The 26,005-nt window shown below is 33.0% G+C and overlaps 3 protein-coding genes across 4 annotated transcripts; 2 read left to right on the forward strand and 1 right to left on the reverse strand.

Annotated features, from left to right (window-relative positions):
• Positions 1-63: 63 nt before the first annotated feature.
• LOC124426434 (spindle assembly abnormal protein 6 homolog) lies at positions 64-4,583 on the forward strand. The gene is made up of 4 exons (XM_046968100.1): positions 64-762; positions 981-1,507; positions 1,609-2,357; positions 2,447-4,583. The coding sequence occupies exons 1-4, from the start codon at positions 574-576 to the stop codon at positions 2,995-2,997; spliced, it is 2,016 nt and encodes a 671-aa protein (XP_046824056.1). The 5' UTR covers positions 64-573; the 3' UTR covers positions 2,998-4,583.
• A 324-nt stretch (positions 4,584-4,907) lies between these two features.
• Positions 4,908-8,183, reverse strand: LOC124426433 (pleckstrin homology domain-containing family M member 1). The gene is made up of 3 exons (XM_046968099.1): positions 6,057-8,183; positions 5,352-5,987; positions 4,908-5,283 (listed from the first exon to the last, which is right to left on the reverse strand). Exons 1-3 carry the CDS (start codon positions 7,398-7,400, stop codon positions 5,119-5,121), a joined length of 2,145 nt encoding a protein of 714 aa, XP_046824055.1. The 5' UTR covers positions 7,401-8,183; the 3' UTR covers positions 4,908-5,118.
• A 1,673-nt stretch (positions 8,184-9,856) lies between these two features.
• LOC124426432 (serine/threonine-protein kinase PLK1-like) lies at positions 9,857-24,165 on the forward strand. Of its 2 annotated transcripts, XM_046968096.1 has the most exons (8): positions 9,859-11,944; positions 19,891-19,995; positions 20,540-20,656; positions 21,649-21,863; positions 22,031-22,463; positions 22,586-23,043; positions 23,144-23,277; positions 23,356-24,165. In XM_046968096.1, the coding sequence occupies exons 1-8, from the start codon at positions 11,087-11,089 to the stop codon at positions 23,694-23,696; spliced, it is 2,661 nt and encodes an 886-aa protein (XP_046824052.1). In that variant the 5' UTR covers positions 9,859-11,086; the 3' UTR covers positions 23,697-24,165. The 2 variants fall into 2 exon arrangements, with proteins under 2 accessions (XP_046824054.1, XP_046824052.1); XM_046968098.1 differs by lacking the exon at positions 20,540-20,656 and having other exon boundaries at positions 9,857-11,944.
• The last annotated feature ends 1,840 nt before the right edge of the window (positions 24,166-26,005 follow it).

Consider the following 26,005-nt stretch of genomic DNA (forward strand, 5'->3'; position numbering starts at 1 on the left):
AATTACCAAAACGAAAAATCTACACACAAGAAACATACATAAGTAAACACAACTACATACAAAATAAAAATACCGAACTATATGATATATAAACATAGCTAATTCATAAATATATATATATATATATATACATATATATATATGTATATATATATATATAATAAGTAATATATATAGTAATATTACTCTTAAATTAATCATACATTACCAGCGAAACGAAAGATTAATCATTACATATCCTAAATATTAAACCACATTGAACATTTCCTACATTACTCGTATCGCATAAGTAAAATAAATATAAACAGTAAAATATAATATAGAAGACAAATAAAATAAGTGAAAAGAGGGCTGAAGAAAGCAGAAGGCCAAATTATAGTTTCGGCGTGTGTTGTTTCGATGGCAGCACTTGCGTTACGCGTGCGTCGATTTGTGATGTATAATTTGAAACTTCATTCTTTCGTTTCAAAAGATATTTAAAGTTTCAAACAGATGAATCGTAATTTAGTATTATCGTTTAAATTATTTAATGACTCGAGATTTACAAATGTTTATCAAAAGAGCTGGTGAAGAATGAATTATTTGAATAGTATAGGAGGCAGCGGAACGAGTGCTGATTCTGGCCTCCAATTGAACAATGTCGAAGTGTTGTATACTAAAGTGCAAAAAGTTTATATAAAACCTCAACATAAAGAAGAACGTCAACGTGATCTTAGAGTGAATGTTGAAACTCATGCTGGTCTTAGTCCTGTTTGTCGCAAGGTATTATTTCTCTCATATGAATAACCTGTGAATGATTTGTGTCCAAATTTTAGTAGAAATTATATCTTCTATTTATTAAATAACGATATTTAATAAATTTTGTAACATTAACATGTTTTTAAATAGATTAAAATTATTATTAAATTGTAATCATTATACAAATCATAGCAATTATTTAAATTATTAAAGGTGTTACAGAATGCATCATTTTATTTCAGAGTTTATGTGTCTTATTGTCAGATGATGATGATCCTTGTTTTTTATATTCCTTGTTTATTGCCGAAGAGGATTTTAAAGTACTAAAAGCTCAACAAGGTTTATTAGTCGACTTTGATAATTTCGCAACACAATTAATATGTTTATTAGAACAATGCAATGTACCTGGTTCCAATGTGTCAAAAGCACCACCCAAATTTCTTTTGCTATTAGCAGAAGAAAGTGCAGAATGGACATTCAAACTGGTTGAAACTAATAATTTTAAACATCTTTGCCATTTGAGTTTATTTATATCTCCTGCTAACGATTCTGATTTGAGAACTCATATGGCTATGAAAATAAAACAATTAAAAGAGAATGTTTTACAAAAAAGTAGAGATGTAATTGGGTTAGAAACGCGATTAAATGACTTGACTAATAAATTTGAATCAAAGACTAAAGAATTAGACCAATTAGAACAAAGATATCTAGCAGAAAAAAGTCAAATTCAAATTAGTTCTACTCAGCAAATAAGTATTGAGAAGGACAGGTAGATATCTTTAATTCTTATATTATTTTCATGTTTTTCTATTTATATTTTATATACATTACATTTATAAATTATTGATATATATTGATATTGTATAATAGATTTGCTCAGGCAAGGCTAGAATGGCAGCGTCAAAATGATAAAGAGAAAATGGAATTAGAACATAGGCATACAGAAACCTTAAAACAATTACATTCTGAACTTGCTGAATTGCGTACACAAAATATGAGTTATAAGGATAAATTGTCATATCTTGAAGCCACTAACAAAGAGCAAAGTAAACAATTACAGAATATTGAAAAAGAATTAAATGTTGCGCAAAAAGAATTAGTTTTTCTAAAAAAACAGAATTCAAAATTAGATATAGATTATCACGAAAAAGATAAAGCTGTTAATGGTTTACGTACAAAAGTAGCTGTACTTGAACAGGAATTAAAAGATAAGGGTGTAATCATTAATAAACATACAGAAATGTTAAAAACAGCAAAAGAACAAAAACAACAATTGGAAGAACTTTTAGCTGATAAGGAAGGTCAATTACAACGTAAACAAAATTCTTTGAGAAGTTTAAGCGATGAATTAGTAAAAGCTAATGAAATATTAACAAAATTACAAAATGAATTAGCTTCTACTAAATCTAAATTAAAACTAAGAACAAGTATAGCATTGGAACAAGAAAGATTATTAGACAGTAAACAAAAGGAAGTTGGTCAATTAGAAAGCAAAATGGAAAGTTTAAACAAAGATATTAAAGAGGCAAAAATAGAAACAGAACACTTAAAAGAACAAGTGAAAGTATTGCAAAATCAATTGGAAGAAAAAGACAAAATAATAAAAAATAATGATAATGGTAAATGCAATAACTTCTTTTATTTTTATAAGTATTCAATATTAATTTACAATCACTATTTCATTAAATTTGCATATATTTGATTACAGTAATTAATTGGTTGAATCGCCGTTTAGCTGATAATCAATCTCCACTTCAGAGTGCTACTACTCCAGCTCCGGTTACTATTCCTTCATCGGTACAGCTAACTTTACCAAGATCAAATAAATTATATGCAAATAGATTTGAAACACGAACACCTGCACCTGCCACTATGCCATCTACTACATTATCAGGATTGCCATTAAAAAATCCTATAGTTCAAAATCCAAATATTAATCAAACTACTCGTACCTCTGCCAGATCTATGGGAGTGGGAGTAGGAGATAGTACAATGGGTTTATCTTCTATTAACAAGACTGGACAAATTTCTAGTACTAGTACACCAATGGATCGCATTAATACTCTAAATAAATTATCAGGGAATGCACCAGGTATGTCATCTGTACCAGCTATTGTAGAAAATAATAATCCATGCATATCTTCAAATGGAACCAAGACAAAGGGTTCAAATGTTGCACTACAAGGTGGATTAAGAAGAGCTGGTTTATCGGACAAACCAATTTTGCCTTCAGCTTATTTCCCCAAAACTTTACATTGACAAGGCTGCCAGTCACATTTTGACAAAAAAAAAAAAAAAAAAAAAAAAAAAAAAAAATAGTATAATTAAGTAATTTAATGTAAGTAATAAAATTTTATCTAACAAAGTTTCTTTTGCAAAATCAAAATATATAGCTAATATAACTATAATACTGCCATAAGTGATGAATGAAAATTATGAATCAAACGAAATGGTAGTATTTTAAATTTATTGTTAAGTGAAAAAGTACAAATGTACAAATAAAGTATGATCAAGATAAGTATTATTACAAGAGGTTTTTTAAAAGCAAAAATTTAATACTTATAAGTATCATAATCGTATAAATAGAAAATTTTGTACAGTCTGAAGGTAAAAATTACACAGATACATATATACACATATATACATATATTTGTAGTTAAGATAGTATAATGTTTGATCTCTCACATTATAGACATATTTACAACCACGTATATATTTCCGAAAAAAAATCTTATTGATTGCGTGCTGTTAATAAAAATAGTACCTTTCGCTTCTCAGTTTTTACTGAGATAGCAGGTCATATGTACCTGTATCCAAGCATGGATTGAAAATTGGCACTTCTGGTGCATAGACGCGTTTTAAATTAAATTACTTACAAAAATATTTATAATACGTTAAAATAATAAGATAAAGTTACAATATTAATTGAAATATGATTTTATATGCAAAATAGTAATGTACATTAAAAAAAATTATTCATTTCTTCCTATTATTTTATAAAAAGCATATATGGTTTTTACATAAAATCTTATAGTCATAATTCGGCAAAAAAAGAAAATATTGCTAATTTTTTTAAAGAATTTTTTAACATGAATACAATTTTGATATTGTTAAATATTAATTCAATGTGTTTAATTAAAAAATTTCTTTATCTTTTTCTAGTATGACATAAAGTATCAATTTTAAGCAGTAGCTGAAAATAAGGGTTTTAGTAAAACCTACAATGTATGTCACGTTAATCATTTTCCTATATATAAAAAGATGATGATCATGCATTAATAGATATCTGACAAAGGCATAATTTAATAATGCATAAATCCAATTAAGACTGTATAAATTTAAATAATTATGATAACATAAAATGATTATATATATTACATTGTAAAACCAATATATTGAGAATTAATGTGCCTTATATATAAGATAGGCTGGAAAAGTTCATTACATGCAAATTTTATAAAAGATTCTACTAAAAAAAATGTTTTAATATGTCAGTGTAATAATTCATTAAATATCATGCATGATTCTCAGCCAAAAGAATATTTTTACATGTAATGCAATGGATTATTTCTAGTCTACCAGATATTTTACTTAAGATAACTTATTATTTGCATATTAATAAATCAAAATAAAAATAAAAATTTTAGATAATATAATTCATGTATTAATCTTTTTAAAATAGAATTTTGATAAATATGAATAAAAACAACTTGCCAATTCATTAAACTACATTGCATACATACTAACAGTATTAAATGTAATAGATAATAGATAAGTCAGTAAATTTCATATATTTTAATACTTTTTGTATATAAAATTCTAATAAAAATTATGTTATAGAAATATTTGGCTAATAATGCAATTATAAATTTTATTTTTAATCTTTTTTTATAAAAACATTACTCTTTTATATCAATAATGAATTTTTCTAGAATATACATTAAGCGAAGATTTTTAAATATAATAAACATACTTCAATGTGTCAAAAGTATTTGGTAGATTTTATGACTATCAATAACTATGCCTTTTTGTAGGCAATTGTTTTATTGTACAATATACATTTAATTCAATAAATATTTACATAAACATTAATATATAAATTAGAACCATCAAAAAATATATAAAGTCCAAATTAATAAACTCTTATTATTATTAATAAACTTTATGAATATTTATAATATTGTTTATTCAATAAGCTTGGGATTTTGCTAGATAGACATTGTTTAATTGCTGCATAATATTTTTTTACATTATACCAATGTACAAATGACTATCAACAATAAGAATTTATAAATAAGACAATACTGTAAGAATTAAAAAGAAAATTTATACAAATCATAAAATCAAATAATATCAACACATTATCAAGGTTATATAATATTAGTCAATATTATTTTCAGATGTTAATGTCGATTCAGGTGGTAATTCTGTACATCCCATGTCTAAAAGAGGAAGATCCATTCGTTTACGCCGACGTTCACACTTCGGACATGGTTTATATGCATTTAAGCAATCTGCATGAAATACGGCATTGCATGATCCGCACTGAAATAATTTTATGTGTATTACATAGATCTGACAATTTTTCATGAAGCAATTAGGAATGTACTTACTCTATATGTAGAATCTATATCAAAAGGGTAGATGACTTTAGGATTATTGCATACTTCACAAATAAATCCTTTTTGACTACAAAGCCAACAATTTATCACATGATTTCGTGCAAACTCAACTACTCTTTGTAGTTGTTGAGCAAGAGTACCATTAGGTATATCAAGAAGATCAGAAACAGAATATTGATGAACATGTTCATATAAATAATCTCTGGGGGCAACATTTTTTTGCAATGATTCAATAACAGGTTCTCGGCAAGTAAACAAATAAGCTCTCAATAAATTCAGTTGTATTCTTAAAGATTGTAGTTGTGCCATGACATCTACTGCCATATATATTTTCGGATTCAAAATTTTTAAATCTAATAAAGTAGAACAATCTTTCAGGTACTCTGCAGCTTTTTGACAAATCATATAACGTTTTAAATCCCAATTATGAATCATACGTGATGGTATTATATATTCTCCTTGTGCCATACAATCTGCACAATAATAACTTGCAGAAAAGGAGCAAACATGTGCCTTTGAAAACGTCATACCAATAGCGTGGCCACAATTGAAACAACTGTAATTTTGCATATCAAGGCCTTTTTCTCTTGGCAACTTTCCTAGTTGCTCATCAAAATTTATGACAATCTATAAAAAAATTTTAATATAATATTATATATTTTAATAATGTAATATATAAAATTTTTACTTTTATACCTTAGCAGCAGTTGGAGATTTGATTTCTTCATCAATAGATTTTTTCTTCGGATATTTTTTTAAAAATTCTTGTAGATCCGGTACCATCATATTGCCAGCAGTATGATAGCTTTGAATAAGAGCATCATAGGTCGGTCCATCACCTGGAGTACGAGGAGCATCCATTCCAGAACCATGAGATATCACAGATGAAGTCATAGAAGATTCACAATCTTCAAATGAAGTTGACCATCCTAGTCTTCCAAATAATGAATTTCCTACAGTAGTAGATATATTATCGGTACAAACAATATTATTTTCTTGAGAACTATTATCTTGATGATCATCTTGAATGATTGTAGTATTAATGTCAATTGTCATAGTTTCTATATTCTTTGTGGGTGTCCCACTAGCTGATACACTTTCCATAACTTCATTTATAGTTTCTTCTACTTTCTGTGTATTTGCTTTCTCTATGTTTTTTTGTTTAGATGTATGTGCAGGACTGCCATTTTTATTTTTCTGTGTAGTATGATGATTGTTAGAAATTTTATCTTTTAAAATAATTTTTAGAGCTTCATTTTCTGTAATACAAGCTATATTATTTAAAGCAGATTGCGAAGAATTAAAGGAACTTAAACTACTTATAGAACTTGCAGTTTCTACTTCTTCAGGATTATCATTATCCCTTAATTCTGTAGTTATTGTTTTTGCAATATCTACCGCACTAAACACAGGACAAGATTTCATGGGAGGTGACCATATACCAGCTAAAAGCAGAGGAGTACTTGACCAAAAGTTTAAGAGACTACTATTGCAAGCCAATTCAAAGCTTATGTAATCCAAGCTTTCTATTAATCGTTGAGCAATTTCTATTAAATCGGCATCTCTAATGAAGGCAGAACGATCATAATATGGTTTCAGAGCAGAATTATCCCTTCTTATAGAACACAAATAACTTGCTAATAGACCTTCGTTTAAGGCTAGCCTTATCCATGCTCTACAGTAACCCACTTCAGTGGTAACTTGTGTTAACGCTTGAATTTGATCAATAATTTGGCGATGGGAGAATACGAGTAAAGGTCCCCAAAAACTTGGTTGAGGCATAGCATCAAAATCAGGGCCGCTGAGAACTTCTGTCACTCTATTTAAAAGACTATCCTTTAGTCCATGTAAAAATATAGCTTCCAGTACATAGCATAATGTCATTGCTTCTTCACAATTTCCAACCGCTTCTTCTTCTGCGACACCTGGTGCGCTCTGCATCTCCATCACACTTGTATTTAACTGTTTTTGTAGAGATTCTCTCACTAATATATTTCTTTTGTTTGTGAGGGATTTGACGGATTTTAAAAGAGAATTCATTTTCTGCAATATCTCTTGTCACCAATACTTTAATGAAACTAGTATGATTCCATTCGAACATCTTCGTGACTCGATAAAAAGAAATAATCGAGTCGTTTAAATCAATCGGATAATATCTTTATATCAGTATCATCGAAAGTAAATGATGTAAATTGCAATCGTATAATTCGAGTATCATGCTTTCACTGACGAAAGAATAAGGAAATGACCCCAAAATGAATGGGATCATCGTGAGATAAGTACGGCACGTTGAACTTCGAACCAGTTAACGTAATACACAACAATGTTATCTCTATTTCTTCCTTCCTCCGAAGACGTCCGTAGATGTATTATAATAAATAGGTTAGGTATAATAATAGCAAAATATATCACAAACAGTACAACGTGTAATTTAAGTTCGAATTTAACGATCGATCGTGTATTTATATTTGCATTTGAGCGAATGCAAGAACAAAGAATCTCCAAAATTCTTTGAGATAGAATCAACTATCTCTCTCGCACTTAATCCAGTTTGTTCCGAGAAATACCACGTCCATTATACGAGGACAACGCAACGTCATTGCTTTCTATGCACGCACAATCACATAGAGTGAAGTTCGTCCTCTTCTCTTGCCTTTCTAATATATTTTATTATTCATCGTAAATAGTCTTGATAAAAAGCGATAGATTGCGCTGGCAAAAATTTTAACGCTTTGTTCATTTTGATGTAGTCAGGTGCACTTTTGTTATTTAGCGTCACACCTGGCAGTCGCCCTGTTTCTTTCGTCTTCAAAATCTTCTTGAATAACGCGCCACGAACGGATTAATATATGCATTATGTCGGACATTTTTTGGTTCGATGCATTTCAGTGGATCTGTTCAAAGGTTTACATAAATCTTCATTGCGTCATTAATATCATCATTTTTTAGAAAATACAACTTTACATTATTGTACATATCTTTAACTTCTTGTATATATACAACATAAATCATAAATAACGTTTCGATTCGATTTATTCCATATATTTTAATAGATTAATTCGGCCATTTTGTATTCAAGTTTGTATCGTAAAGCTGATCTTTGATAATGTTAGATTAAAGAACAGTAGGAAATCAATTGAAATAGGATCTTCGATGAATGGAGGTACATCGTACGAATAAAAAAGAAAAAGAAAAAAGTAGGGATGGCCGCATCCGGGCAGCGACAAGTACACGAGGAAATTGATTTTGTTTTTGTATTTATTTTTTAATCGAAAGGGAGACGAAACGGAAAGCAAAACGAATGCTTGAGAAGCAAAGCTAGAAGTTGTTCATTTCTATGTGTATCTTTTCTATATTTAGACGAGTAGTTAATACATTTGAAACATTGAAAACAGGTATACAGACGGTGTGTGTGAATGACCGAACGAACGACGAGATGATGCGCGTTTTGCGGCTTTGACGGCGGTTGCTGTTCGCTGAACGAACGAAAGAAGAAAAGAGAAAGTATGACAAGAGGGAACAGGATAGAAAAAGGATGGTAGATCGGATACGAGAGGACAACGAAGGGAATAGTCAATGCAGGGCCGTACGAGAGAATAGATATACCCTTTTGGCGCGAATTTTATAAGCGAATGATATCAAGAAGTCTTTTAAACGATTGTAAAATTGATTATATTAAAATTGTCTTATAATTATCTATCTTAATTGATAACAGGCAATTATAACTATGGACGGATAGTCGATGATTAGATTCATTTTTATTAACCGTGTTTGATTGATTCGATGAAAACTATGATTTTATTGATCAAAGTAATCTTCATTTAGTTGGCAAGCGCTTTACTTATCGATCGGTATCTAACATCGTATCTCTCTTGCAAGTTTTACTTGTGTTTTTTTTCTAGACAAAGTGACTCGTGAGCGAAACACGGGCGAAAAAAAAATGCAAAGGACCTCGATCGAGTGCTTCACGGGTTTCGGAAGTGTGCGCGTGCATTGAAGCGTCCAATTTCGAGAGACCGAGAGATTAACCAGATGTTCGACATGTCCAAACCGAAGCGCTTGAAATTGGATCACACGAAAGAATGCGTTGGAAAAATTATGAAGATTGACGTTTTGAACTTTTCAGAGTAAAAACGAAAAATAAAAGGAATAAAAAGGAGGAGATTCGAATGAAGGGAGGTTCTTGAGATCAAAACATTCGTGAGAAAAGGTTACTTAGATTTTCCCCTCCGTATATACACGCGAGCAAACCTTTGCATTTTCTTTGCACGTGATATTATGAACAATGTGTTTTCTCACGATAATCACCTCATAGATACTCCATTTAGCGCTTTACCACACTACAAAAGATACATACATGCAAAATCCACTAAGTCCCTTGTCGACCTTATTTCCTGTTTCTGCACCAACATTGTATAAGGCACTTTCATTACCCTCATACAGCGATGAATCTCATTAAATAACATTTTCTTCGTACATTATTTTGTGTAATTCCTTTTACTTTTTATAGTTTAACGACTTGCTTCAGAAAAATGTTATGAATTTTTACCATTTTCTCTATTATATCGATGACAAATGGAAATAATCGATATGAATATATTGTTAATAGTAAATAAGACATAACGTAATAATTGCATTTCTTAAATGAAAGATATAATGAAAAGGATAGAGGAGTCGAAGGTCCGCCGTATCAACATACAGTCCTGTGTGAAGAGTGGGGTAGCGTGCTCAATGGCAGAGAGTGGGGGTTTCGAGGGTGCCGCTCGGTACGATCGGTGCGCGCTGGAGCAGTGTCAGTCGGGACGTGCATTGAAAAGGGTAATGAGAGTATTTGTTCTGTCCCCACTTGCTTCTTCCTTATCTATTCTCCCCTCTTTAATTCGACTGATCACGTCGACTCTATTCCTCTCGCTCGTTCGACCTTCGATCAAGAGAGAAAGATAAAGAAAAGAAAAAAGAGAAAAGGAAGGAATACTTATTGTCGAGGGCAGACAAGACGCTCGATACGTCGTGTCTCTTCGGCGCGCGGCTTGCCGACGACGAGACGACAAAAAGCGCCCTTTATCGAGCGATCTCTTCTCTCGTGTGCACGTGTCTTAAAATAAGGGAAAGAAGAAGAAAAGTAAAGAGAAAAGAAAAAAGAGTCTCAACTCTCGACGAAGGAAGAGGAAAGAAGAATACAAAATAAAACTTCGAATGTAGGGATAGAGGGCCGAAAGAGCTTCGTGAAAGATGCCAGTGGCTCACGAGGCGAGTAAATGTGCAGAGTTTGAAGCAGACGAGGAGGAAGGTGCAAGAGGAGAACGACTACAAGAGGAGAAGAGGCAGCAGGAGCAGAACCGGGGCCATCGGCCCTCGGGGTGCACCACCTCTTCTTAACGCTGCGAACGAAGCAACGTGCATGTATGAGCCTATGATTATAAATTTGTCTTGCTTCGTTCTCATCCTTAGTTAAGGGCACTAACGAGAAGTACGGAGATTTTACACATTGATAGAAAAAAAAGTACAAGGAGCTAATAAATGTAAATGCGATCAAACACAATCTAACTGCTCCATTTACACTTCGTTCATCTTGATCGTGTTTAAGCTTAGGAAGCACTGATAGCAAAAGTACTATAGTGCCTCTTATCTTTCTTATTATCGTTGACACGATCCTAGACGGCAACGGAATCGTTGTTTGTTGTTATTGTTGTTGTTATTGTTATTATTGTGAAAGAGAAAGAAAAATGCCAGCATTACCGAGCACGATCGAGTCACGGCACATCGATGACGTGACGCCACCTCCGATGATAGCTTCCTCACCGTCTTCCTCAACATCCTCTTCAGCATCGTCCTCAACGTCTTCACCACCAGCACCAAGAATGACAAGTCCTCCGAATGTTGCTACGGCGACATGTTATCTCCCGGAATCAAGATTGATCTCTAGATCGATTGTTTCTACTAGATATCCAGAAGAAATTGAGGAAACCGCGAGAAGTAATTCAGCATCGACAGGTAGCACTGGTAGCAGTAAGTCTGCCGACGCTAGACCAAGGCAAAGTCTCTCGAAAAGCTCTACTTCCTTGCGGAGTCTTGTTCGAAGAAAGAGTCGACGACAAGTTGGTGGTAGTGCTACTGTAAGTGGTGGATCTTCATCTATTATTGAGTCCAACAATGATTCTCGACACTCTCGTCATCAAGGTTCTGAAGATGGACTTCATCGAAGACGAGAAAGTACAGGAGGAGAAGAAGAGACGACGATGTACACAAGTGGAAGGTCATCTGCTCGAAGAGCTTCTTCTGTAGTTAGAGGAACAATGGTAGCAGGAATAGTTGGAGGCCAGGACAACAACAATATTGGTCAAGATGCTTCTTCATCCATTAGCAACGTTGTTTTCGTTGCACCCACTGTGGTCTCTAATGCCAACAGGTTCGTTCGAACGACTTCATCGTCTCTTGTACGTGCAACCAGCGTGCCTACTACTCCTGGACCATCGACTTCAAACTCGTCCTCGCACTGGAACAACTCGAGTGAACAGGAGACCGACTATGTTGTCGATCCTGTTCAAGGAAAGGCATACTACAAGGGACAATTTCTTGGAAGAGTAAGTGATTTCCTTTACTAGTCTATCTTTTTCTTGATCATCTAGTATGTGCGCTCATACACTCGATCTCCAGGTAACACCTGCCTCTTCTTCGATTCTTCTTTCCTTCCTTTTTCTTTTTCCTTTTCTTCTTTCGTGATATTCCTTCGCCTTTGCCTCCTTGTTCTCATTGATTCACTCTCGTGTACTCGTTTCCAAGGTCCCGTTTTCACAGGAATCATTAGTTTACATTAATTCGAATCGTGGGAATACACAAGTATCCTATTTAGTTAATTTTTATATTGTTTTTTCTTCATAAGTGGTTCTGTCTTATTAATTAAATAGATTTGAAAACACAAAGTATTCAAAGAAAATAAATATCCAAGGACACTGTCACAAGCATCCGAAATTTTCCTCGTTTTGTTTCTATTGAAATATTACCTCGCGAATTAATTTGATAATAGCTTTAAAAAGAAAAAAAAAATTGTGACGAGGTCGAAAGTAAGTGGTTACCTTCGTCTCTTTGCATGTACTTTTTTTTGAAGGACAATTAGCAACGAACGCGAAATTATCTGGGTTGAAAGCGTAGTCACAATGACAGATGTCAAACTTCTTTGATAAATGAAATATTGTCATGTTGTGCTAAATAAAGATTGTCGTAGATCGTAAAAGAGTTGTTAACTGATGTAGCATAGAAGTTTGTAGGTCGTGATTCACACGGTACTCGTTTTGATGTACTAAGAATTTTAATGGCGTCCGTTCGCGGAAGTTACTGTCGCAGTGACATTGCAGATTATTTCCTAGAAAGAAAGAAAGAAAGAAAGAAAGAAAGAAAGAAAGAAAGAAAGAAAGAAAGATATGTGGGCAGAGGAAGTCATACGAATCAGAGAAGGGTGTCGATGAGAAAAACAGTATTCTTTTAAGTTGGTAACAATATTCAGTATGAGTAGATATGAATTTTAATCTGTTATCGCGCAAAGATTTATTATCTTATTAAGACTCGTTTCCTCTGATCATTTGATTTATTCGAAGAAGAACTAACAAATAAAGTCTATTTTGCGAGAAGAACAAGAGAAAGTTTGATGGAGATGCAAAAAAAGATAGAAGATGACAATCGGAGCAGTGTGAAGTAACGTCTTGCGCGATGAGAATCCGAAATAGCATCTTGCATCTTTGCCGATGCTGTCATTAGCTGGAACGTCGACACGTCATCGCTGTTTGCTCGCAAAAGCTCAAAGCTGTACAACCTTCTATTGGAATTTTTTTCGAACAATGTTATTATCTCTTACTATCTTCTATTTAACTTCGTTATTATCTTTTATTGAACAATCTTAAAATCTTTCATTCGATCTATATCTCGTAAAAATCATTTTAACATTTTCACGATATTATCTTTTATAATTCTTTTTGTTTATTGATTATACAAGTCTTTAGAAATAAATATAGAAATGAACACTCATCGGTTTGGAACTCTTTTAGAGAATTTTGCTAGAGAAAAGAAAAGAAGAAGATAGGATGCAGTCTTAATTTATATGCTCGCTTCGAAGAGAGAACCGGTCGTCGTCGTCGTCGTTTCGTCATCTCGATTATCCTGTACCCGACGTTCTCTCGGATGTTACTCCGCTCGAGTTCTATGTATCTCTCTTAACTAGAAAAGCAAAGCTCTCCGTTACGCTTCGCCAATACTTTATCAAAACTCACTTCTTGATATTTCCGTGTTTGAGCGAATCCATCCCGATAGTGTATCTCTTTTTTCTCTTTCTCGCTTTTCTTCGGCACACCCTCTCTCTTTTTTTATCTCACACGTATGCTCGTTATCGTGACTATTCGCGACCGGTTGCGAACGAACGAGCGAACGAGCGAACGAGCGAACGAGCGAACGAGCGAACGAACGAACGAACGAACGAACAAATGAACGAACAAGATTTGCGGAAACTCGTTTAAGCTTTTTCAACGTGCTGACTTCGGGTTAATTATTTCCTCTTATGCGCTTTGTACCGTTATCGTATATTATATCGATGGTGGTATCATTGAGTATATTCACGAATAGTCGAATGACATAATCGCGTATCGGACATTACAAACATTACTACTTAGTATATATATTTAACAATTTGTTCGATCAAATAGTTGAAATGATTAGATAATTATTGATTTATTTTTGTTCATAAATTTAATTAGATTTTGATTATTCATAATCGGCGATGTATTTATTCTTGTTTTCTTCGTAGTTAAACGTCTGTTAATTCTATCGCATGTATGTAATATGTATAAGCATAAGTATATTCCTAATCGGTATGCGCAAGTCTCTCTGTATACACGTGAATACATATGTGCAAGTCAATGACATCGTGTGCCTTTCACCAACTGGTCCGTACTCTGTGTGTGTTTGCGTTGCATGTGTTTGTGGCAATTGTGAAGAGGATAAGTTCAACGGATGGGCCTTTTCCTCTTTTACCCTCCTCCTTTCCCTCTATCTCACTCTCCACCTCGTTTCCCTTCTTTTTTTTCCTTCTTCACTCCATTTCTTTCTCATCGTAGGTAGAAGAACGTTCTTTTCGTGGAGAGACTAACCTTCGACGTTTCCTCGCGTATATGAAAGATCAGAAATAACATGACTTATGTCGCGTTCTATACATCGATCATATTTCTGATCATAGTTTGCGAGCCATATATCATTTTCTTTGTGATAGCAAAGTTACATCTTCTAAAAATATCTCTTCTTTTATTAACTTCAATAAAACGGTACTTCGGTGAATAAACAACGATAACATTAGCCTTCTTAATAGAAAGAACTTAAGATTACGTTAGTAATTTACTACAGGAAGTGATCAATCCAAAAAACAAATTACAAAACGTACGTATATTTTATTGACGTTGTTGGTTAAGTAATTAACCGGATTACTGTGATATGTCTTATGTTTCCAGTTTCATAAGCGTTATGATGGATCAACTTAGAAATCAATTTTTATCATTCGTGTGCTCGTTAAAGTGTACATGTTTACTTCATCTTTAAATCAGTGTTATGTCTAATGATCTCTTTTATTCTTACCACTTTTAATACTTTGTGTTTTTCAATGAAAGCCAATGCAAGTTAATTGATTTTATTCATTTATTTATTTGTTTAGTCAGTAAACGATCGTAAATTTTTCTTATTTTATTTTTTGTTTTATTATTTGTCGTTAGGAAATGTCTCCTAAAATTTTTGTCAAATACTGTCAGCTATGATTTCTTTTTTGCTTCTTCGTTCAAACTAGATGATAGTCTCAAAAGAAAGAGAGAGAAAAAAAGAAACAGATTTTCTACTTAAAATGGATAATAGATTGCATCCAACCAAAACGACAAAGGTCTACTCGCATCCTCCTTAGCTAAAGAACTTTTTACATACAATTTGAAAACTTTTCTACTTTATGCTGAAATTCCAAAGAAATCATGATAAGTTCCAACCCTATTAAGCCATGCTCATAGCAGGTATATATCCTTCAAGTAAGACCATATTATCTAAATTTTCAAAGAAGAATGTTCACCCGCAGGTGTTCTCGATTATACTCCAATTCTCGTTGAATTGAATTTGACACTTACTTATTCATCTACGGAATAAGAATTAAAATAAAAGGTTTTAATTTGCTCATGTGCATATACTTTGCCTCTTTTAATTAATACTTTTGATTAATTCGGTCTTCGTTTCTCCATCATTGTTTTTGACGATGTAAGTTTGCGTTTGATCGATAGTCAAATATTATGTTCGGTGTTTTTAAATCAAGTTTTTTATTATTACATGTTAAAAATGTGCTGTTCTAAAAAATATTTAATAACAAATATTTATAAAAATGATAAAGATTATACAGAATCGGCCAGTAGTTTCTAAATGATTTTAAAAATTAATTACTCTTTTTTCGAAATTTTGAGGCTATTTTTTTACAAACTAAGCTTGTAGTTTTATAATCTGAAAAAAAATTAACATAAAAAATCTTGAGAAAAAAGTAATTGATTTTTAAAATCAATTAAGAATTATTGATCCACTCTGTATTTTCTTATAATTTTATTAGGTATTTGATAGTATCAAATAAAAATAATAATAATGTGCCCCTTTATTTAGATTATAAAGAACGATTGAGAAAGGCAAAAGCGTCAGAGCGTATTACGTGAAATCGTAAGGTGCAACGAGCCATACCAATTACAGTTACACGCTCGTTTTCCATTCGTAACAATTCTTACGTCTTCTTACATCCGCGAAATGAAGACGATCTAAACATAGAAGAGGAAATAAATCGATTAGTAGTCGACGGAGGATGGCAGTTGAGCATCTTTCATCTAGAGTAGAATATCGAGGGTAGTAAGGATGAGTATAAAGATTAAACAAAAGGTCAGGGCCTACTTGAAAAGGAAATACCATCAGGAGAAAATACTAAATTAAGATTTCCTTGTTTAGAAGTTTTTCTTCGTTTTAACAATTATCGCTGATACAAAAATTCTCTGGAATAAATTCTGACGTCTTTTACATGATTAATATTTCAAATCTTTTCAACTGAGTGGAGATTGATTCTTCTCTTATTTCAAAGAATTATGAACTTTTTATATCTTCACGGTAACAACTGCCAATTCTTTAGTTGGTTGCCAAGAAAATAATTTGTATGGTCGATAATTAACAATTTTCATATTTTTTCAGCAACAATGAAATGTGACAATAAATAAATTAAATAGTGACGAGTTGAACTTTACCGATTATTTTAAAAATGAAGAAGACTTTTCATCGATTATTTATCTTGGCAAGGATCACTGAAAGATCTCTTCACTCTTTCTTTCCTTTGCGCAATGATAAGAGTCACTAAACGTCAAATTCGTCAAATTCGTCAAATTCGTTCATTTTATCTTTCTCTCTCTCTCTCTCTCTCTCTCTCTCTCTCTTTTTCTTTCTCTCTTTCCCTCTCTCTCTCTATCTCTTTCTATCTCTATCTCTATTTCTATCTCTCTTTCTCGCACTACAAATCGTCAAGAATCATTTACCGATCGTTGAAGTACAAGTGAACTTTAGAAATGGCATGTTGAACACCCTGATGCTTTTATATACTATAATGAAGCATGTTGGTAAAAGGAAAAAAAAGAAATTCAGCGACCGGTTTCGATGGTATGTCACGACCGATGTGTCATTCATTCCGATTGCAATGAAATAATCTCGTTCTCACACGCCATTCTCTTTTTGCCAATGACTTAACAACAATAAGGATGGAAATAATGGAACGATATCAGGGAACGAACAGAGAATCGATTCTTAAATCGATCGTTAGAATTATTCAAAATAGTACAGATTAAATAGAAATGGACGATATTTTCGTTCGCATATTTTCAATTCTCTTCTATTTTTATTCTTTTCTTTTTTGTCAGTGCCACTTTTCTCAAATATTATACGTATTTAAGATCTGTTCTTTCTCGAATGTCTCTAAAGTATTCTTTGTCGAACAGCCACCGAATTATACTTTGCTCGCAGTGCATTCTACGAGTTTGCATATCTACCTACTATACTAGGCAAACGTCTATCGATTCTTTCCATTTCACGGTTATAACTTTAACACGCTCCGATGCATTCGAATCTCTCCTGGTTTCGAATATACTCATGGTGTTGGTTATCATTGACTTTCGTAATTACTATCCATACTCGTATTCGTTTTGTTTCTCTCATCGTTGTGAACCAAAGCATATTTATCACACGGCCTCGAGTAGAGATAAGAAATAGTTGAAAATTAATCGACGTACTTTCGAAACGTATATTATACCGCATGAAATTCGACTGTAAGTTGTGTTCGTTACGAAGAAGTTGTTCCCAGAGACGACATAAATGATAAATCATTTTTAACATTTTTATCTTTCTTATCCATATTTATAAGAAAATTACTAATACATATTATCACTAATACAAATTTTTATATCTTGCATGACATTATTTTCATTGTTCGTTTTAACACATTAGATATATTAAACGTATTACTGTATAGTACGATCATAAACAAGGATAGCAGACAGAAACGGAAATAAAAGTATATACGTTAAGAATAGGGAAAGACGAATGAAATCTGGCACGATGGGTATCATCCGGCATGTGCCAAGAATATATGTACGATCGAAGTCTCTTCTTGTGTGATCCTAAAGTCGATACGAGTTCACTCTTCTTCTTCTTTTGTCCTCTTTCTTTCATCAACGATCCATTTAATGAGCGAACACAAAGTGCACGCGTTGAAAAGAAGGAAAAAGAAAAAGAAAGAAAAAAGAAGAAAGTATTCTTGGGAGTCTCGCGAGTCGACAGTATTTAAAAATAAACACGCACAGCCTTTGCCATAACCGTACGTTTGAAAGTGTATGGCCGATGTAGGGAATATTTATGATAAAGTTATTCTTGAAACATTGTCGACGGAACGTTTACCGTAAGGACGATGCTCCAAACAGGTAAAAAGGATCCAACTCGAGCGTTCAGACAACGTGGATTCAACGATGATCTCACGACCGTTATGTCGGACTAGCGACGCCCATCTCTCCTCACATTTTCCTTCTTATATACATACATACATACATAAGTATTATGTACGGCCTACCTTCTCCTTTAGCACTCTCATTCCTCGATGAAACGACCAATCGAAAGATCTTGAAGATAGAATCGACGATCGATTTTGTCTTCCATTTGATAGTGACAGCTGTGTGAACTAAACAAGAAGAAATAAATAGAACACTAATCTCCAAGAATATGTAGATACCAAGAATACCAAGCTCTTAACGAATCTTTTTATCATAGAACGTATATTTTTATCGTTTAATAAAAAGTACAATGGACCCGCATCCCTGTTCGACTGCTAATTATAATATATATATCATTGGAAAAAAATTTCATCGTACTTTCAGATACTAATTATTTTGGAAAAATAGATTTTTTTTTAAACGATCAAGTGTCTCTCAAGTTTCGGAGTTAATTGCAATAATTAATTCGAAATTACTTTTTTCGAGTTATCATTTCAAAGATTTTGACATCATGTTTACGATTCGATATAGATTTTGCTTTTGCGATTAGGTCTACCTAAACGAGTTGTAAATAGCACAGAAACATTAGGCTCGTCTCTCTAGCACGATTCTCGTAACATCGCAGGGATATTTTCGAGCGTATCGTTCTGGCAACAAACCCATCGAACGCCTGTTCACCCTTTTCCACGATGGCTAAGTTCCTTCGGCAGAGATTTAGCCGTGTCACCTTGACACAAGCCATTAAGTTTCGTAGAAGAAAACGTTGAAAACAACGAAACGAGATCATCCTTTCTTCTTATTCTTTATTTTCTGTCCTAAAAGTAACATTTTTCATATTGATGTTGACTCTCATAGAGATGACGAGCATATATATATCTATATATTAGCTACGAGCAGCTGTACTCGTTTTATCGACTCAACGCGAAAGCGAAGCAGAAGAGGAGGAGGAGGAGGAGAAGGCGCAAATCCGGAACGAAAAATGACGAGAAAAGGAGAAGAGACTCTATAAAGACTCGTTGGATTCTTGTCGAGAGTCATTGAGAATTATCCTATCTTCGAGAAGATATATTTTTTAATAGAGATCTTGAAAGAGAAAACCTTTCACTTGAAGAGATGAGAACGAAGGAGAAATTCTCATTAAGAGGCAAGTCTTCGAGATTTCTCGAACAAGTCAAAAGATGAGCCTTATCCTTTTTCCTTCCTCCTTCTTTTTTTCTTTTCTTCTTTCCTTTTGTTTTACATGCGTATGAGCGATGTTTTTCTCTTTTTGCGTGCGTATACATACGTAAGATCATCTCGAAATAGCCACAACTATTTCTACTCTACTCTCCATTATTTTTTGTATTTTGTGCCAGAAAGAACGAATTCGCGTTACGTTCATTCTCCCGTTGAATTTTGATAAGAAATATCGGGCTTATAAAATACGATTTAATAACGGTTCAATAATTTTATTTTTTCAGGGTGGTTTTGCTAGGGTCTACCTGATGACCGACGTCAGTGATGGAAATCAATACGCTTGCAAGATAATCCCGAAAAATCGGATGCAGAAGATCCACATGCAAAAGGTTCGCACACGTCGCCCACCTTTCTTTCATCGTATGTGTCCTCCAAGATTTATGTGCTCCACTTGGGTTCATTCCAAAATGGATTCCTGAAATCAAACGCGACTTATTCGCCTTTCGTTTATCGACGAATCGAGCGGCAAAGTTTCACCTGTAGGATCAACAATGAGTCTTTCGTCAAAATTTCCTTTGCACGGTATGGGAGAAGCCGAAAACGTAGTAAGAGATTTGCGAGAATGAGAATTATACTAATAACTTCATTCGAGCAATGCAACATGTAGCTATTGTTAAAGATAGCATAGTGAAGAATAAATAGAATTTCTCGACTGGCTTCGACGTTTACCGTTGCTTATTTCCTTCCTTGTAACAATTGATTATTTCGCGATAATCGTTATTAGAGCAAAATAGATAAATCGTTTAAAAGTTTTTATAAATAATCGTCTATCATATTGAAGGACGAATAGTTCGATTAATTTTTATATTAATAACCGTAATGATAGTTTAAATAAATCCCTTAAAAAGCATGCATGAAACTTTCTGTTTGCAGATTGCACGCGAAATCATAATTCATAAAGAATTGAATCATGTGAACGTTGTACAGATGCATCATTATTTCGAGGACAATCTAAACGTATATATGCTGTTGGAAGCCTGTCCGCGAAAGGTATGACTTGTATACACGTATACCTTACACCTACCTGCTACTTTTCAACGACATAGCATTCTATAGCATTCACGTGAGATTTCCCAAGCGCACATTCTGACGATTCCTACCGTCACCTTACCTTCAGTAAAGAAAGGAACTGGTATCTTTGCACGAGAGATGAAGAGAAATAATTCTTATAACAGTTAGATAAAGCGATTATTAACTAAAACAGGTTTTTTAAATTTGATGCCTATAAAAAAAATAATTTTTCGAATTTGATCCCTTTAAAAAGAAATAATAAGACACGAATATATTAAAAAATAGTTTCTAAAGTATTTAGTAAAAAACTAAGAGTTATCGACAAATATTCGTGGAATTCAGGCCGACTTCCGATCTAGTCATGGATAAATATGCGACCAAGGTAGTTTGTATGCGATCCTGCACGTGTTCATTCTTCGGATTATGCTTACTTGAGCTGCGCATTATCCACCTCGAGCTCTGTCTTTTTCGTTCGATTGGTAAAGAGAGCGGCACTTACACTCTCCGTGGCCGATCCGTCGACTCGTTTGTACCGTTAGGATGTGACGGAGCGACAGCTACAATCTTCTTTCTCTCTCTCTCTCTCTCTCTCTCTCTCTCTCTCTCTCTCTCTCTCTTTCTCTTTCTCTATTTCATTAAATTTTCATCGTGAAATTTTCACAAAATTTTCTTAATCTTGTATGAAAATAGACGTTATAGATCAAAACATTAGTTATAAAGTATTATTAACTTTTTTCAAATGTTATCTAATGAGTATATAAAATGTAATTTTCTGTTAGTTGTTAGAAGTTAATTACCTACTCACAATATTATCTGCTTTATTAAACATTAAAGAACGTTTCTAGTAAAAAACAAAACTAAGTAGTCGGATAATAGTTCTAAAAAGAACATAGTCACGAGAGGAAATAATCGTAATGCATTCTAGTGTTTCTTTTTAAAAGCGTAAACGTTTCTTGCTTTTCTTTCGGCAGAGCCTAATGCACGTATTGAAGTATCGTGGTAAAGTCACGGAGCCGGAAGCACGGTATTACATGAAACAAATGGTGACCGGTGTGGCGTATATCCACTCGCAGAAGGTCGTCCATCGTGATCTGAAGCCAGGTAACATGTTCCTGTCGGATCGTATGATCGTCAAAATTGGAGACTTTGGCTTGGCGACAAGGCCCGATGGTCAACGTAGACGTGTGTAAGACAACTTTTACTTTTTGTAATTCAAGCGCGAATTTCGCATTAAAAATTCACTTTGAAATTCGTTAAACGAAACATTTGTACATGTTAATTTAATCGTTCGATAAAAAACAAAATTTGCTTTCTTTTTCTTTAATTTCTTTAAAAACATTGAAACACTTCTAGGACCATATGTGGTACACCAAATTATATTGCACCGGAAGTTTTGTATAAACAAGCATACAGCTATGAGGCGGATGTTTGGGCATTGGGTTGCATCCTTTATGCATTGCTAGTTGGGCAACCACCCTTCGATACGGCGACATTAAAGGAAACCTACGCGAGGATATGTAAAAATGACTATCGCGAGGTCGACGACTCGATAGCAAGTCGGAGCGGTCAGAATCTCATAAACTGGTTGCTACAACCGGATCCAGAGTTGCGACCGTCCTCGGAAAGGGTGAAGGAGCACCCGTATCTCACGAAGGAATACATACCACCCTCTTTACCCCACACTTGTTGCTACCAAATGCCGCACGCGACGATACTCGAACCCGCCTCTTCTTCGCCTTCTTCGGTCTCAACTGCTTCCAGAAATCAGGAACTTGGAAAAACTCAGGTAAGAACGATTTAGGAACAATAGCAAAATTGTATCATCTTTAGGATGAACATCAAGAAAGATGGAAAAAAGAGAATGGATTATATAATGTCACCAATTGGAACGTGGTTTTAATTTTATAGGCTTGGCAAAGCTTAGACCATCCAAATATTTCTCCACGTTCTCAGCAACGAGCAACAATGCCCAACGCACAGCAACCAATGCAAAATCAACAATTGCTTGAACGATCTCAAAAGAATATACAAAAAGATTCGAAGGTGTCCAATTGGTTGGTACGAAAATTACCAAAATTACCGAAATTCAAGCAACGACTCAGTAGCGTACTTTGTCCTGATCATAAGAAAACTAGTCTCCTTGCACAAAGTGTTCAGATGCATCGTGCATTGGAGAGTTGTGTTTCTGAGATGAAACGGAACAATCTACAACAGAATCCCCCAGGCGTCGAAGATATCGTGCCTCTTTTTGTTACTAAGTGGATAGACTATTCCAACAAATACGGCTTAGGTTTCCAACTCTCAGATAAATCCGTTGGTGTTTTGTTCAACGACAACACGAAGATCAGTTATACTCATGACAGGAGGTAAGGATTGAAGAAACGTAGATAATTTTCGTTTTTAGTATTCTTATTATAAAAAAACGTATATATATATATATACATGTGGATACATTTGATTATACAGAAGAGTCGAATATATGACGATCGATGACGAAGTGACGAGATATCACAGAGAAAGGGATATACCGGTGCCTTTACAAAAGAAACTCGAGTTGCTCCATCACTTTACTCAATACATGGACGAATTTTTAACAGAAGGTAAATCCTTATTCTCTTTTCGTTGACAAAGTTGATAAGATTTTAGAATTTTGATTACAATGACTCGTCGAAATTTAGGAGGCGAAATCAAGAAATATCGAACAACAATGAAACAGTCGAAGAACGCATACGTTCCACGTATGAGACGGTGGCTTAGAACAGACAAGGCGATCGTAATGGAATTAACGGTGCCACTACTTCAAGTAAACTTCTTCGTTGATCATACGAAGATAATAGTATCTCAGGAAACTGGCAAAGGATATCTTATCACCTACATCAACACCGGTAGACATGTTTCATCTTACTGGTTAAATGATCTTCGCGATTTCGGTTGTACTGCTGATCTCTATGAACGACTTTATTACGTTTGCAAGGTGACTCGAGAATTTGCAGAGTTAGACAACAATACGATCGCCTGACCAAATCGTGTTCTTCGACGACGTTCTTCGCAGAACGTGAATCTCGTGAAAAGAACGAAACTAGGTCGAATGACCTGAAAACGAAAATTTAAAATATTTTCTTCTTTAAATCATTGAGTTCGAATTTGATCAGATTTTCAGGATCACGAACTCCCGAAAAAATCAATATTTTCCATTTATCATAGACTGCATCGGTTAGAGAGAATCGATGAAAAAAGCTTTAACTCTTTTGTTCATCGACATTTGTACATTCGATAGAAATTTACGGTTTTAGATAACTCAAATTTAAGTCATTCGATAATCATAATATTAGGAATGAAATGTGTCTTTCCATTATTATTTAGCTGAGCGAGAATGCTTCGAGATATGCTCCAACGATGCCCACATACCTTACAAGTAATCATAGATCTCTATTTTATTTCTGAAAGATTAGGAATTGGTCGTTAAAATTATATATATATTACAAATTAATATATATATATATATAAATAATTATATTAATTTATATATATTATATTATATTATATATATATATATTATATATATTAATATGTATAATATTAATATATTAATATATATATATGAATTTCTAGTATATCGTTTTTATTTCAAAAATATCAATCCTTCAGGTTAGATATTTAGATCGAAAATAAATGAATATTAAATTATCTTAATTATTAATATAACAAAAAAAGTATTATATATCTAACATTACATATTTTTGTTCTTTGTGACAACCGAGGTATGATAGCATCGTTTATAAAACGCATATATGTATTTATGTATGCACATTCTTCATACATGGATACGTACATACATACATAGAACATATATAGATACATACATACATACATACATACATACATACATACATACATACATACATACATACATACATACATACATACATACATACATACATACATACATACATACATACATACATACATACATACATACATACATACATATATATATATAAGTACGTATATTCGTTCAACAAATTTTTCATCGGTTTTTTATACGATTCATCGTTGGTATTCGAAAATCCTACTTTAGAATTGATGGCGCTTCTAGTGCCAAAGGAATCTAAAGATTCTTAAGGTTAATAATCCTAGTCACTCATGTTTTTTGTTTCGGTTTTTTCTTCATTTCTTTTTTTCCTTTTATTCATCTTGTTCTTTTTAGGAATAAGAACGATGGATGTCAATGCCGCGATAGCGATTATGCTAACCGCTTTACAGGCTGTTATGTTAATTATAATTATTATTTATTTTCTATCATCATTATTATTCTCATTGTATTAGTTATTGCATTATGTTCATGTTACGTTTGATCATTATTATTATCGATATATTATATTACTGCTAGATAGGTGAAGAAGAAAAAGAAACATATTTTCGAATATGTGCGTTCAAGTATATAACTTTCTTTTTGGATTTTGTTTATCCTACTCCATCAGTAATGGCAGAGGATATAAATGATCTTTATGCTGATTAAGTTTTTTTAATATGTTGTTGGACGTCGTAGAAGAAGGAACATTATTTGCTTTATATTTTCTTTTCTTCTTTTAGTACATTTCAATTATATATTATACAGATAGCATGATATCATAATATGTCGATAAAATTGGACGCTCGTTATTCTAATTATTATTCTGTGTACGTTAATCTTGCTAATTATCGTAATCGTAATCATTGATTATTAATATTACACATTATTATTATGGAGATTATTACTATACTCGTCATTATTATTGCTGCAATTGCAATTATTCTAATAATAATAATAATCATTATTATTATTATTATTATTATTATTATTATTATTATTATTATTATTATTATTATTATTATTATTATTGTTAATGATATCATTACAATTACTCTTATTGTTAGTACAATTATTATCGTTACGATGCCAATATCTTTTATTATCGGCAAGCTTCAGAGTAGGAATATTTTCGATGGTATTATAATGTGGTGCAGCGATCGTCTGATGTAAATTGTAAAGCAGTGATATTAACTATATACATTTATTTTTTATTAAGGCATATCTTTCTTTTTCTATTCAGGTTAAACGTTACTCTCGTGTCGTAACGTCAAAAGACGATCATCGACGCGTAGGAATGTTTAGGATCTCAAATTCGTTAACCTTTTTTACACTCTCGTTTAGTGGTATAAAGAAAATAGATATATTTATAGCCTCCGCTATAGCAATAAAAATAATAGAGTCATAAACGAGCGTTATGGAGAAAGTGGCTAAGCGAAGAAAGAGGAAATCTTTAATAAAATTGCATTTTTGATAAA

This window comes from Vespa crabro, chromosome 9 (genome assembly GCF_910589235.1).
Source record: "Vespa crabro chromosome 9, iyVesCrab1.2, whole genome shotgun sequence".
Classification (NCBI taxonomy): domain Eukaryota; kingdom Metazoa; phylum Arthropoda; class Insecta; order Hymenoptera; family Vespidae; genus Vespa; species Vespa crabro.